At 18.0% G+C, this 16,910-nt stretch overlaps 3 protein-coding genes across 3 annotated transcripts; 1 reads left to right on the plus strand and 2 right to left on the minus strand.

The window, feature by feature from the left end:
- Positions 1-6,862: 6,862 nt before the first annotated feature.
- On the plus strand, positions 6,863-7,991 carry PmUG01_08013300 (PIR protein; the record flags this gene model as incomplete). Its single annotated transcript, XM_029004299.1, has 3 exons — positions 6,863-6,889; positions 7,025-7,705; positions 7,827-7,991. The coding sequence occupies 3 exons, from the start codon at positions 6,863-6,865 to the stop codon at positions 7,989-7,991; spliced, it is 873 nt and encodes a 290-aa protein (XP_028861002.1).
- Positions 7,992-10,735: 2,744 nt separating this feature from the next.
- Positions 10,736-11,626, minus strand: PmUG01_08013400 (fam-m protein; the record flags this gene model as incomplete). The annotated part of the gene is made up of 2 exons (XM_029004301.1): positions 10,736-11,404; positions 11,543-11,626. The coding sequence occupies 2 exons, from the start codon at positions 11,624-11,626 to the stop codon at positions 10,736-10,738; spliced, it is 753 nt and encodes a 250-aa protein (XP_028861003.1).
- Positions 11,627-14,908: 3,282 nt separating this feature from the next.
- PmUG01_08013500 (fam-l protein) lies at positions 14,909-15,922 on the minus strand (the record flags this gene model as incomplete). The annotated part of the gene is made up of 2 exons (XM_029004302.1): positions 14,909-15,706; positions 15,836-15,922. 2 exons carry the CDS (start codon positions 15,920-15,922, stop codon positions 14,909-14,911), a joined length of 885 nt encoding a protein of 294 aa, XP_028861004.1.
- Positions 15,923-16,910: the final 988 nt, after the last annotated feature.

Below are 16,910 nucleotides of genomic sequence, written 5' to 3' on the forward strand. Positions count from 1 at the left end.
CTTATTACAAAAAAATTATTTTATATTATATTGTATTAACAGTTTTTAGATAATTATATAGCGGTTAATAATTAAAAATTAATTTAAGCAAATATATAATACTACTAGTAGTAAAAAAAAAATATGTTGCAATAAAATTCTCCAGATATATATAGTATTTTCCTAGGGTAATATATTTTAATAATATATAATAATACTTTAAATTATTAAAAAATTAAATGTGTACTATTTATAAGATTACTAATTAAATATGTTTTCATTATCCCCATATAGTTTTATATACGTATACTTTTCTTATTTCTCCTAAGTCCTAAGTATTCTTTTACAAGTAAAATTATATGCTTGTGTTATTTCATTTACACCACATTAACTTTTAAAGCGTTTGTATGATAGCTAAAACATATATTAATTTTATATTATCATTTCCCTTTAAATATAAAAGAATGACATTTCGTAATTGATATTTAATCATAATATATATTACCAAAGCAGTTACTTGCAAAATAATATACATTAAGCTTATTTAATTGAAGCTTACAAGGAAAAATAGAATAATTTTTAAAATATATCTAGTAAAAAATAAATTAACCAAAAAAAACATTCTATATTTATTAATTATATATATAAAAATAATAGCTTTTCTTTTCATTTTATTTTATTATAAAATTAAGCGTTACAAATATAAACTAATTAGTAATTATCCATAAAAACTATGTATATTTTCACACATATTTAAAATGATATAAGTCTTTAATAATTATAATTATATATATATGTACAATAAGTATATATAAAAAAATATGCACATATTTATATGAGTTTAGAAAATTTATATTTATTTCCATTAATTCTAATAATTACTTAGCTTTTTACAGATATATTTACATATATAAAATATTACTACTATAAGAAAAACAAAATTATATATATTAATATATTATTATATTACCGTATTTAATTCACCAAATTAATATTCTAATTATGTAAAATTAAAACAAATATGTAGTTTAATTATATATAAAAATAGAATATAATATTTATTTAATTCATTTTTGTAAACTTGTATTAATTTGCAATTTTGTATATCAAGTTAAATGAGCTCATATATTTTATTATAAAAATCTACGTAAAAACCTATATACATATAATTTTCTCATATATAACTCATACTTTTATTGAGAATAATTAGCTGTATGTAATTAATATTACAATGAAACAAAAAATACATATATATAAGTATAACATATGAGAATAATAAATTATCTCATAAGAATACACTATATTATTAAAATAATTATAGAACCATACAAACCGAAATAAATATCTAATACATACTTTTTTATTTTTGTGTGTCAATATATATGTTTATATTATCCATGAAGTATAATAAAATTTATATTCATGCAAGAAGGAACTTTTTTAATAACATTAAATCATTAAACAAAAAGTAGAAATTGATCAGTTATATGAAAAATTTGTCTTCTTTAACAGATATGTTCATTACATCTATACTTTATATTCATTTTCTCGAATATAAACCACATATTTGAATATTTACACTAGGATATAAATAAACGTAAATATACTTATAATAGGCGACTATAATCCAACTATGACTTCATTATTACACAAGAATAACAATAATATATCTTCAACAATAAGCATAAGATTATTATAGGATTAAATAATATTTCCAATTTAATTTAATAATGTAAATAATAGAAATGCTATTAAAAAAAGTTTTACAGCTAGATCAAATATCAAAGCTTTACTAATAGTAATAAATATTTTAAGCCTTTTTTCTCCCTAGAGTTCGCATATCTCCTTTATTTATATATTTGAATAAATAGCCAACATAATATTTTTCAAAGAAATTATCTATCCCTGCAAATGGTTTACATATAATTCATGTAAATTTATAAACTAAAATTTTGGACGCAACTGTTGTATTATTTTTACTCATAGATTCTAATTTTCTAACAAATTCTAATACATTTATATCTTTCTCATTTCTGAATCATAATACCATTTACAAATAAAGTAACTTTTAATACTACATTTTTTGTCTACTTCTCACCCTCTGAAAACAAAATATTCGTTTATGAAAATAATGTTCTACTGGAAATTGTCACATTATCTAAAGATTTATTAAAGCCCATTACAATCAAAATAAAGTATAAAAATCATTCACGAAATTATATACTTACTCATTAAGATACTATTAATAATAATATAATATGAGGTAGATAATAATATTAGGCAAATTTTCTAGTATGCTATTATTACAACTCATTATATTAATTAGAAGGTTACAAATTATATAGAAGAAATATAGGAGTTTTTACTAAAATAAAAAATTTCACTTTCCCATTCACATAAAAATCATTCGTACTTATAATATCCTTGAGCGTGTAAACAATTTAACATATTTTAACAAGTTACTAATAAAATAATATTGTCATTTGATTTATAAATATTTATTTTTTGTTTTTAAAAAGATATTAAAAATAAGTAAAATACAAATATAAACCTTAAAAAAGAAAATATAATATTAAAAATGTTCTAATGAATATTTGCAATAATGTTATTTATTAATAAAGTAACACTTTTTACATTGAATGTTGAACAGTAAATATTATAAAACAATGTTTGAAATATATATATATATATATATATTTCCCCATAGAACAATTAAAAAATTCTGTTATTTATAACATTTAGAAATATAATAAAATTGATCTTTTAATGTTTAATGATTTAATTTTGTATTTAATATAAAAAATATATATATACATTGAATACACATATTGACATATATATTACAAATATAACTATTAATTTTTTTCTCATTAACCTAAAAAAAAAATAGCTCTGTATACTTACTATAATTGTTAAACATTATTTATTAATTAAAAAAATTAAACTTATATGAAATTTAATACTAATTATAGAATGTGAAACAAAAATAAAAATAAGTTAAAATTTTTCTTTGTTTCAAAAAATACAAGCTACACGTTAAATATATTTCGAATATTTAGAACATTTATTCAATGTTATATTAAATTTTGTATTCTTGAAGTGAAAACACCTATAAAATTTGTATATTTTAAAAAGGGAAATCCAAATGTGCGGTTACATAATTTTATATCTAATAAAAATATTCGTGGAAGTTTAAATTAATTATTCATATTCATCCAAATAAAAGAATCATATATAAATAATTTACATTTATTCTCGTAATATTTAACTTGCTTCTAAGTAAATATATATATCATAAATAATTAGTATTATTAAATGCATATATATATATATATATTATATAAAAACAGATACATTAAAAAAACATTATATAATAAATATTGGAAGAAATATATCCTAGTTTTATTAAAATTTAAGAATATATATTAATTTTCATATTTCATATCAAAATATTTAAGTATATATTAGTGATTTCATATATATTACATATATCAATGATATTATTCCAGTACTTAGTATCATTAAGAATACAATAAATGTTTTTAAACTCTGAAATAAATACTCTTTTGCAGAAAATAATTATGCTTAATAATGGTGCTAACTATTTTTTTTGATGATAAATTATATTTTAGAGTATCTAGAAATGTTAGATTAATATTACATTACATATACTAGAAAAAGTTAAAACGTTATACAGTAATTTTTTTGTAATAGAGAATTAAGACTAATAATTTCAAATATGAGGAGACAAGTAATATATTTAAATTACGTAAATGTATTTCATTATAAAAATTTTAATTAAGTTTCTATCTTTTCTATTTTCATCTGTATAGCACACTATATACAATACTCATTTTTCAAAATATATATTCTGCATTCTTTGATGGATTTTGATGTAGGACTTATCTTTTTGGTAATAAGCTTATTCTAATTTATATCCATTAATCTATGTTTAAATTGTTATTATTTTGTTTGGAGTTATTTCTTATATCTTTTAATTTAATTAGTCTTGGTATTTTCTGGAAATTAGTATTTTCTCTGATATTTTTTAAGTGATGTTTATATATTTTTTTTATTTCCTTTGCATTATCTTCTTATTCATCATTTGATAACGTCTTTTTTTTCAAAATTATATTTTTTCTTAAAAATTTATTATGCATTGTACTAATAATATAATATATTTGTAATGCAAACAAGTATCTTTTTTTTTCCTGTGATTTATAGTTTTATTAAACAGGAACTAAAAATAAGGCTTAATAACATATTTTACTATTTTGAAAAGAGATTTACCACTTAAGAAGAAAATTGTGTTTACAAAAATGAAATAAAAGACAACAAAAAATATTAAAAAAAAATAATTTTATTAAAATTAAAAAAATATATATTTGAAAATTCTTCTTTTCGATTCTTTATTAACTTTTTATTTTTTTTCTTAAAACAAACAATGATTTATAGAAATACAAGAATATCACTATATTTACTGCTACTCTATATAACTATTATATAACGCTATGATTATACTGTAGATAAAATAACTAATGTATCAAAATAATATAACAAATCAAAATTTTTTGCTTATTTCTAATTTAAAATTTACATGGGTTGCTCAAATTTTTATATAGAATATATAACTTCTAAATTAAATTTAATTTTTTAAGAGACATGTGTTTTTTATTTTATACATTTTAAATATCATATGACCAGAATTACTGTTTTCATTTTAAATGCTGACTTTTGAAATAGATGATATTTTATACCAATTTTATATTTACATTTTTATTTTATTTTATTATGCTTTTTGTACTAATGAATAAAAAATACATATATGTTCATAAAAATCTGTAATTCTAATTTTTTAATACAAAATTTATTATTATATAATTAACAAGTCTATACAACTTATAAAATGAAGTAAAATACAAATAGAATAATTAAAAGATTTAACCTAAACCTTATTATCTTCTTTTCCTTTTATTTAGTTCTATTTTTTTATAAGTGTTTACTTGATAAATTTTTTCTTTAAAAATAAATAAACGTTTATTTGTTATCAATAATAACAAATATTTGGTTTTTATTCTCTTTATTGTTTTATATGTAAGTGTATATAAAATTACGTACATAAAATAAAAGGGGAAAATCCCTTTTTCTTTATTTTTTTTTTTTATTTACATGTTTACAGCATCATATAATAAATAACGAATAACACACAATCAATTTTTTCATTACTTTTTATATTTAACTATTTTTGTCTCTATGTTTATAAAAATGGTTTATTAAATATAAAACTTGTGTAAATTATGAATATAATTTTTTATTATCTGTAATAAAAATAAATTTATATCGAAAAAAATAATAATAACATATAAATAAATAAAATATTTCATATAAATTCATGGTACAATTTCGTTATTCTAAATATCCTTTTTTTTTTTTTTCTAATTTTTATCTTAAAAAATAAAAAATTATTCTTTGAAATCTTCGTTGAAACATATTTAAAATATATTTTATTCTTATAAATATTGTTTTCTAACGGCCTAAAAATTGATAAAAAGAACATAAAATTTTTAGTAAATAACAATAATCTTATTAAATGAAAAAAAAAAAAAAAAAAAAGAGAAATAATATATTATTCTTTTCTAGGCATTTTGAAATAAATGTTATAGCATGTTACAACATATGATATATGATAAATAAAAGTAAAATAGCAGTACATATACATAAATGAAAAATATTACGATATTACTTTTCACAATTATTTTATTATAAATGAAGAGTAAAACACTTATTGTGAATATATTTTCTAATAAAATATATGATACACAAATTATAATAATAAATTTTATTTGATATATGAATCTATATTATTATCATTCTGCAGATACAAAATGATTTTATTAACAAATTTTATTAAACACTTTAAAAAATTATTAAATATTTTTTTCTTTTATCGTTAACTTATGATAATAATCAATTTATATTATGATAATATATAATTTTTGTATATATTTATATATACAATACAAAATTATATATTATACATAGTCAAATGTAAAATGAACATAAAATGTTAATAATTATATGTAATGAAAGGGAGAGAATTAAGGAATTATTTTATAGTTATGCAATGTAATTTATTCAGAGAACAATAAATTTATAATTAAAACTAATTTTTAAAAAAGTTATATTTTTACTTTAACAAAAAAATACATATTCTCAGATATAATATTTACATTTTAGTTATATTCCTCCTTCATTTACTAAAATTTTAATTTCAGCAATAATCACGAAGTTTTGTTTCTTGACGAACATATATATTATTATAATATACAGTAAAAACTAATCCAAATAATTTGAATGGTGTTATTTTAACCTTAAAACCATAAAATAATTAATAAGAGCGAAAAAACTAAACTTTCAAAAGGAATAGTATCTATTTATTTATAATATATTAAAAAATCAAAGTTGATACCTAAATAGATATTCCAATATAATGTAAAATTTATATAAATATGTATTAAAATTAACTTAATTTTCTGTAAAATATATATACGCAACTACATAATCGCCATATGAATAATAAATAATTGCAAAAATATTTCTGTATAAATTTTTTTTAATTACAATAAAGTAATATATTTTTCCAAATTATTATATTAATAATTAAAGACTTTTATTTTATATTATAGAGAATGTACTTTATTCCTATAATATTAAGTAAAAATTAATTGAGTCTTTTTTCTAAGGAATTTCTTTTTAAATTTTATGCACGACAAAAGGAATATACTATGTATAAATGTACTATGGAGCATTACTTTTATTTGTATATGTATTAACATGATATAGATATAATTTATTTTATTTAATTCATATATTCTTTTATACAATGGCATCTGAAGTTATAGTAGAAAACGTAAAATTTATATTTATATTATTATATATAATATTGTATTCAAGATCTCTTTGTTATAGAAATAGATAAATATATATTTCATCTAAGCGGGATTTTTCTTATTTAAAAGTTATTATTAATTTTTTGTATTTTTAGGATAATTGCGTGGAATTATTTCTTAGATACAAAAAGGATTTTGATAAGACTATTCAAGATTTTTATGATAAAACTCCTGAACTAAATCCTGGAAAAACATGTGCTACAGTGTTTAGTAGTGTTTCTAACTTTACAGAAGCTTGTCAAGAAATTGGAGTGTATTTAATGAAAATACAGAAGTATTATTTTTCTGAAAGAATAAGACGTTGTAAATACTTGAATTACAGGATAAATAATGAAGAAAAATATAATAAGCCATCTAATTGGTTTGATGAATATAATAAATTTTCTTCCAAACTTGATAATATATGTGAGCAAAAATTCGAAGTAATTAAACCTGATATTTTAAATAATCTTAAAAAACTATATAGTTATTATGATGCTTTTCACAAATATGATGGCACAAATGGCACATCTAATGAAGGTTACTGTAATAAAATTCAAGAGTGTTACAACTTTTATATTAAACATTATGACAAATGTCAAAAAAATAAGGAAAATGCCTTTTGTGAGGAGTTATCCAATTTCAAGAAAGCATACGATAATAAAATGCGCAAGGTAGCACCTTGTTCTAGTTTACCACATATTTTACCACCTACACAAGTAGATTATATATTTGTTACCAGTTTAACAACATCTATAGCATTACTAACATTATTCACTTTATTTTTTTTATATAAGGTTAATAAAAACTATACGTAATTGTAAGGATATAATACTTCGATGATTATATTTATTTTCAAAAATTACTAGAATAAAATAATTATATTTTTAAATATACGTATTTATTTTTTTCATATAGTTTACTCCACTGAAATCTTGGTTACATAGTCGTTTAAAAAGAAAAACAATAATTGAACTTGAAGAAGAAACAACAAATTTCTTACAAAACATACAAGAAGAAGTTGATAGAATTCATGGAAAAAGTTTTCATAATATAAGTTATCAGCCTAGAAAAGATATATAATACAAAAATTGCAGTTTATATTAATTGCATTAAAAAATCTAATACAGAGCGATATGAATTTTGAATACGTGTGAAAATTTATTAATAAATAAAATTAATTAAAATATAAAGAAATAAATAAAAGTTCTTAAAAATTACAATAATACTAATATAAAAATTATTCAAAGATAAGATTAACAAATAATCAGCACAAAATTAAGAAATAGTAGCGCAAAAATACATTTATACGTAAGATTTTATCCAGGATACAAAACAAATAATTTTAAAAATTAAATATATCACAAAAGATTATTCAATAAATATTAATTTTCTTATACAGTAATACTAAATAATATCTATTACGTAAATATTGAAAAGGAATAATAGGGAAAAACAAAAAGAAGCATTAAAAACTATACCAATAATATTACTATACAAGTTAAAAAAAAAAAAAAAAAATTTGAAATAAAAGGATTACCCAAAAAATAAAAAATTTATACATTTTCTTCATAAGAATTTGCATCTAATATTTTTGCAATTATTTTTTATTTTAAAATTAAGTAGAATTGAAAATTTAACCTAATGCAGTACATTTCATCATTGTTCCTTCATGTTGCAGCTATTATATGTTGAATTTTAATAAGGATATACATACATGATGATAAGAGAAAAAAATAATATTGTTGATGTATTCTAAATAGAAATATTTTTATTTATTAGTTAATAATTCATATATATATCCTTTTTAAGTGCAATACTTAATTTTTTGTTTTGTTATTTAATACCATTTTATATTTATAATATTCAAGAGGGGTAAACAAATGGATATAGGATAAATAAAGAACATATAAATAATTACATTATAATTATAATTTTTTTATTAAAATGAATTATAATAAAAATAAATAGCGTTTTTTTGTCTATATTTTATTTCTATTTATTTTATACTAAAGCAAATATTCTATAAATATTCCCATAAATGATGTAGTAATATAATAACACATATAGAATCAGAAAAATTAAAAAATAATTATCCTTTTCTTGAGTATTCAAAGATAATTACACTTATATAGCCTCCTAGAAACTAATTATATATATAACTGTACATTCTATCTGTTGGATATGGAAGCTCCCATTTTTAATCACATAAAAATTTTATGTACCGCTTTATTTTGTTAATTAGAAATTTCAAAATATTGATATATTTTAGTTATTACATATAAATATATGAGACCTTAGATTTTACTATATATACACATTTTATATATTAATTTAGATATAACTTTTTTCGGATTTACTTAATATGACATTCAAAATAGTAAAATAAAAGAATGCATAATACTGAAAAATTTCAACATAAAAAAAACATTGAATTCTTCATATAAAAATAACAAATCCAAAAGTTTTTATGATAAGGAAGCGTTTAGTATTATTTTTAATGAAGATTTCATTATAGTTATTATACGTTTATTATATTCAGAAGTTCTCAGTATTTAGTTCACCAACTATTAAATATAAGGACACAATTTTGTTATATTTTAATAATTTTTTTTTATTTTACTTTAATTAATTATTATACTATATATATATGTGCACAGAGAACTTAATAATAAGGTATATAACAAAAATAAATTATAAAAATAATGAAGTATTACTTCCCTGCTAATTTTCTTATGTCATACCAAATTAAAATATTTTTAACTAAATTAATATATAAAAATTATTTAATTAGTTCCCTTATAAATTCAGCAAATTTTAATAATTTATTTTATATAATAAGAAAAAAAACTTTATATACAAAAAATTTGCATTCATTTATATGTAAAAATAGACGAATCAAAAAAAATTTGTTTACCAGCTTAAAAAAATATTTTTAAAATTTATTTTTTATTTATTTTTACTTTTCCTTATTCATATATAATAATAATATAAATCTTTACATTTCTAAAATCACTAAATTATATATTTTTCTTTTTAAAATATGTTAATTATGTACTTAATAATATATATAAGCTTAAAAAATAAAGTAAAATAGTAATAGGGATAATATTAGCATTATCCACACACGAAAAACGCAAAATCTTATTTAAAAAAGTTATTATTTTATTATACATTATAATTTCCTATGTATACCATGAAAAAAAAAAAAGGTTTTATAAAAAGTATTACATCATAAATATATTTTATAATATATTTCTAATAAAAATTATATTTATTTCCTTTAGTAAAATATATGTAATATAATACATTAACTTTGCTTGATTAAATTCAAAAAATGATATTTTTATTTTTAAAAAAAACCTAAGCAAGTACTTTTCTTATTACATATATAAGCAGTCATTTTAGAATTGAATAAGATAAAAATAAAAACACAAGTATTTTTCATTTAAAATATGAATTCTAAATAGTACCAAGGAATATATGTTAGTTTTAATATTATATATTAATTTTGATTCAATATATATATATTTAATGACAACATATTTTAACACACCAAAATATATATAAAGCAATAATATATAAATATAATGCAACCATAATTTTTAATACAAAATAAAAATCATTAAAACATTCAAATATACAAAAAAGCGAAAAACTTAATTTATTACTGTTCGTATAAAAATAATATCTTATATATATGTATATTTATAAAATTATATCAATAATAAGTATGACTATAATGTAGATAAAAATAAAGATATTATACATAATTCTTCTTACTAATAACTTATTTATATGAAAACACAAATTTCTTATTGTTTCGTTTACTCTGTTATCAACTTAAATATTTGATATTTTTCATTATTTCTTAAGATCTTATAAATAGCTATTATAATTAAGATTGATAACATAATGAAAGTTACTGCAAATAATAATATATAAACATGTCCTTCATTATTTAAACCTAATATTCCTTTAAGGAATTGTAAAATCTGATGATCTATTCCACTATTGGTTGCACCTCCAGACGTCTTCTCGAATTTACATGATATAGATAATCCTATACCCAAAAGGAAAAAAAAAAAAAGCATAGCAATTCCATATCTACATTTTCTAAATTTTATTTTTTTTAGTGCTATATCACCAATTCTCTTGTTTTTTTCAATGTAATCATCATAATCTTTTTTTTTTATCCATTTTTTTTCAAAATGGAAATGTTTTCCATCAAACATTCCATTTCTATAATCAATGAATTCTGTATAATATTGCGCTTTATTTAATAGACCTTTATTAAATTTTCTGTTTTTACTTTTTAACACATTTTCTTTATCATATGAATCTTTTTTTTCGTACTTTACTTTATTTGACATATCTTCTTTTAAATCTGCAAACTTTGAATATTTATTCTGTTTATATTTTACTAATATTCTATATTGTCTTCTAACTAATTTTATATCTAGTTTATAGTTATCTAACGACGTTCTGAACATGTACTAAAAAAACAAATAATAAAATATAAATATTTGCTATTTAATAGAAGATACAAAATAATGGTAAATAACAGTTCTAATAAAAATAAAACACAAAATATAGAAAAATTTAAATATCATTAAATGATATTTTTCTATTACATCATTGTCAAAATGACATATCCAAGTTAACAGGATATACGCAGAAATTTTAATAAATAAGATTGATATAATACTTTGTTCCATGTTATATATTTTTAATATTTTTATTATATACAATAATAAAGGTATTACTAATATTATACTTACAAAGATAAAGGATAGTACAATATATATTTGATTTTTGTTTTCTATTATTTTTCACTTTTTTGTAAAATTATAATAATATATATTTAACTATAAAAATTTATACAGTATTTAAAAAAAATAAATTAAACTAAATATATTTCTCAAATTTTTTATCCAAATGTCATTCAAATAAAAAAAATAAACTTTGTTAAAATAATATATTTTGAATACATGAACAAATAATAAAATCATACAATTTTATTATTTATTGTAGTACACTAATTAAATATGTTTTTTGCTATATTTTTTCAAAATAAAATAAAACAATATATATATTTATATGTTTTATTTTATTTTATTATATTCTGAAATGTTCTTTTTATATACAATATATAATGTAGAGAATATAGATAATCGATTATTTTGTATATAAAAAGAACAATAATTTCTTTTAATTGTGTTTTTCATCTAATAATTCTAATTATATAAATATAATATTTTTAAAAAACTTTTAATTTCTAATAAAATATTAAATATTATAATATATTAATAAAAACAGAAAAATATATTATATGCAACTTCCTGTTGTATATTATTTATAGTAATGATCTTAGCACTATATAAGCATATGCATTCTTATATAAAATATTATATATTTATAAAATATAATTAAATATATATCTACTACTCTATGTAGTAATGTATGTTCTAAGCGTAAATAAAAAGCATCTTTTCACCTTTGCAAAATAATTTGTGAACAATATAATTTTTAATTAAGTTTAATTTATATCATTATTATTATATTATGAATCTTTTTATTCACCTAATTAAATTATTCATATTTTTACTTGAATAATTATATGCATTCAGAATAATTATTATTATAGTTAATAAAAGGAAAATAGGGTTTATACTAAAAAATAATCAAGAAATAATGCATACAATTTAATTATTTAAAATATATATATAATGCAATATATTCATATAATAATATTTACTACGAAATATTCATATAGAAAATATGGAAATATGACTTTATAATTTACTATAATATAATAGTTAGTAATTTTGTTCCTTACAATTTTAAAACGAATAATTTATTCTTTTATAAATATATCATGTCTAAGAAAATATTTAAAAATATAATTTAAACAATGAACATAAATAAATAGTTTTTTATTGAAAAGATATTTAAAATTAAGGATATGTTGTATTCAGTTATTAATGTTTCTCATTTATTATAACGTACTAATTTAAAATTATAAAAGTACGACGTATAATAATATTTATGCTAATCATCTAATATTAAACTTTTTTTATTTTTGACCTAAAATATTAGTGTTACACGAAAATAGTCAATAATTTATAAATAAGTAAAAATAAATAAATTTACAATAGTATTTTTAAATTACGGGAAAAAGAAATACGCAAAAATCAATATTATCGTATTCTTATTGTTTTTAAGCATTTATAGTGTAATTGCGATATTTATGATGGATCTTATTTAGTATACATATATAATCATAATATCATTGCCTTAATTTTTATCTCAAAATTAATATTTCCATTATATATATATGTAAACAAAATCTAAGAATTTATAATAATATATTTTTAACTTAATAAAAAATGTACCCTATATATATTAAACACTTAAGATACATTTCCTTATATAAAGAATTCATTCTTTTTAGAAAAGTCCTTTTTCTCTAAACATCGTTGTTCTTTTTTTTATTAATATTACCTATATTTGTATAAAATTCTTATATTTTTGTAAACGTAAAATGTCATATGCAAGCGTTTTCCATTTTTTTTAATATAGCTAATTTTTTCATTAAATAACTATATCTAAAATTATATATAAATATATTCCTATTAATGTTCCAGAATTTGTTCCATTAAACTGCTTATCATATATTATTTATGTTATTTCATTATTTCATGTATATTATATTTATATATATACTTCGTCTTTAATGTATGATATTTTCAATGGTATAACTATATAATGAAATTTGTTTTTGTTTCTTAAAATATTTTATCTAAGAAATAAGTAAAATATTCTTATATCTATAACGGATATTTAGTTCAAAATTTTTTTTATAATTTGTAATTTTTTAATGTACTTATTTATAAGAATTTTACATTCTATTTTTCATACTCATAGAAATTAAACATAAGTATATGTTTCTTATGGTATATATTTTAAAAAGTATTTCATGTAAATAAATTTTCTTAATAAAATTCTTTCTCCTTTCATAGTGTTATGATATTAAGCTATATATATTTCTCCATATATACTTATTTTTCCAATTAATCTATATTATATACTATTCGTACAACGATTATATAAATTAATATTCATACATACAAGTTATAAGAAAAAAAATATAACATCTTAATAATTTTAACATAATAACTTATATCTAACTATCACATAATTTTTTATTTGTTTAAACGTTTATTTTATTTATATATTACTTTAAAGTTATAATATTTTTATATACCTATGTATTTTATACATCTATAATGCATTATATATTATATTAATGAATATGCCTATGTAATGATTCATATATATTAATACGATAATTTATTTTATTATAATTTAGGTTATATTTCCCTTTGTATTAAATATATCATCTGCTTTATAAATTTTTCATATATAATAACTCTTATAATTTATTACAAAGAACAATGTATATATTAATGCAACAAATTATATTCATTCGTTTCATTAAATACAAAATAAGACGCTTTTATATCTATTTATAAGGAATTAATACATATATCTAAATATATCAACAAATAGCAATTTTATATCGAAATAAGACAAAAAATAGAAAATGTTATTTCTTTTAGTTCAAATATAAATTAATGAACTACCTCAATAATATTATATAAATTGTCATGTTATGTATTCATTATAATTCATAAAAAAAAATTTTCATGAAAACCGATATATATACAAAAATATATTTTTTAAGCCATAAATATGTAATTATACTAAAAGAGTACACTAAAATACATATTTAAGAATATTGTAAAATTCAAATTCATCAAAAGTTCAGGAACATAATTTTTAACTATGTTGTAAAAAAAAAGAACATGAGTTAGAGGCAATTATAAAATTTTAAAACATATATATATTGTTAATAAGTATATAAGTAAAGACATTACGGTTGTTACGTTATATTATATACTTCATTACAGAAATGAACGTATTCCACACCACATATTTTATACTTTCCTTAATTTAATTTTTTCATATTTTTTAACCTTTTTATGGTAATAATAAACTCCTAATATAAGTGTGATACCTAATATAATAAAAGGTATAACATAAATTAGATAACCAAAAAAAACCGGCGCATAATTATATCCTGCTTCATTCCCAGCATCACTAAATTTTCCCTGAACATTTTGAAGCTTTTTTAGAAGATTTGGTGTTTTTTCCATGGGCTGAAACATCCATTTTATATAAGACGAACTCAATGTTTCATATAAGAAACGGAACCAGCCTCTTACAAATAAATTCAATAACTTGGTAATCCCATATATAAACCCACAATTTGCAGATACGTCTAATATAAGTCCTATTGATAACAAAAAAAACAAAAAGAGAATTGGTGACCTCAGTAGTGATCCCAATTTTTTTCGTATTATTTTTTTGTAAACTTTATTACTGATTGTCCTATTGTTTTTAACAAAATTCTCATAATCAAGTTCCTTGAATATTTTTCTTTCTATATAGGAATATTTTTTTGTTTCAAATATACAAGATTTATTTATTATATCTTTTTTGTGGACTCTTGCACCTTGTGATAAATTTCCATTTGTTAATTTCCTTTTTTCTGTTGCCCATTTATCATTATTATATATATCTTTTTTATCTTTTACTCCATTTGGTATCCATTCTTTTAAACATACAATACTTGAAGCCTTATCCTTCTTATATTTTGCCAGTAATCGATAATTTCGTGCATATAATTTTTGATGATTTGTATAGCATTTAGGCAAAATTTTGTTATGCATAACCTGAAAAAGCAAAAAAAAAAAAAAAATGGATCATGTAAACGAATTATCTCACGCTAAAAAAAAGTACTAACAAAAATAAAGCACGAATAATATAAGTCATACGTTTAACTTTAAATGATATTATCATACCCTATAATTATATAAATAACATATCCAACTTAAAAAGATAAAACTATAAATTTTAAAGAATAACAGTAACTTAACTTTTTTTTCCATTACGTAGATCATTAAAATGGTAATATTCTGAGAAGGGGTACTATTAAAAATAATATAATATTCTTTTAATTATAATGGACACTATTATTTTTTATTTATTTATATATATATATTTTTTTTTTTGTAGAAACATAATAAGAAGTGTATAACTATAATTTTTTTTTACAACAGAGACAGGAAAAACTTTAATTAAAACTATATAAATTGAAATCATTAATAAATACTTAAATCATACAAATTATTTATTTCATATAATAAAATAATTAAAAAAAATTTTTATTAATTCATTTTGAAATAATATATAATATATATGATTATTTAATATTCGAAATATTGATTATATTTGGAATATAGAATGTAGAGAATATAGATAATGCGTTCATTTATACATTAAAAAAAATATTACTGATTTTAACAATGTTTTCCTATTAATGGTTCCAATTTTATAATTATTATACTCTTGAAAAACTTATTATTCTTAAGAAACTATTAATTATTATAACAATATAATAGTAGAAGTAATAGATGAAAAAAATATTTTTCTTAGATTTTTGTTTTATATTGCATTATTGCAATTAGGTATACTATAAATCTATTCTTTCTTTTTTCTGCTAGAACATATATACAAAATCAAATTTATAACAAACCATTTAATTAACTAAAAAGGTATATATTTTAAAAGGTAAATAAAGACTCATCCTTTATTTTTGTAAAATAACTTTCGAGGGTTATAATATTTAATCAGCTGTAATATGTATTATTATCTATGAATGAAAAGTTTGTAAATTTATCAACTTATTTCATTTTCTTTTTAATTTAATATATATTTAGAAGAAATAAACTAAAATAATTATACATAAACAAATAATGTATAGAATAGTTTTTCAATAAACTTAATACTATCTTGATATAATAATATAACTGTTTAATTCCGTTAGCAGTGGTATTGAATATAATTTTATATTCTTATATTTTTACATATATTTAT

Source organism: Plasmodium malariae (assembly GCF_900090045.1).
Source record: "Plasmodium malariae genome assembly, chromosome: 8".
Classification (NCBI taxonomy): Eukaryota; Apicomplexa; class Aconoidasida; order Haemosporida; family Plasmodiidae; genus Plasmodium; species Plasmodium malariae.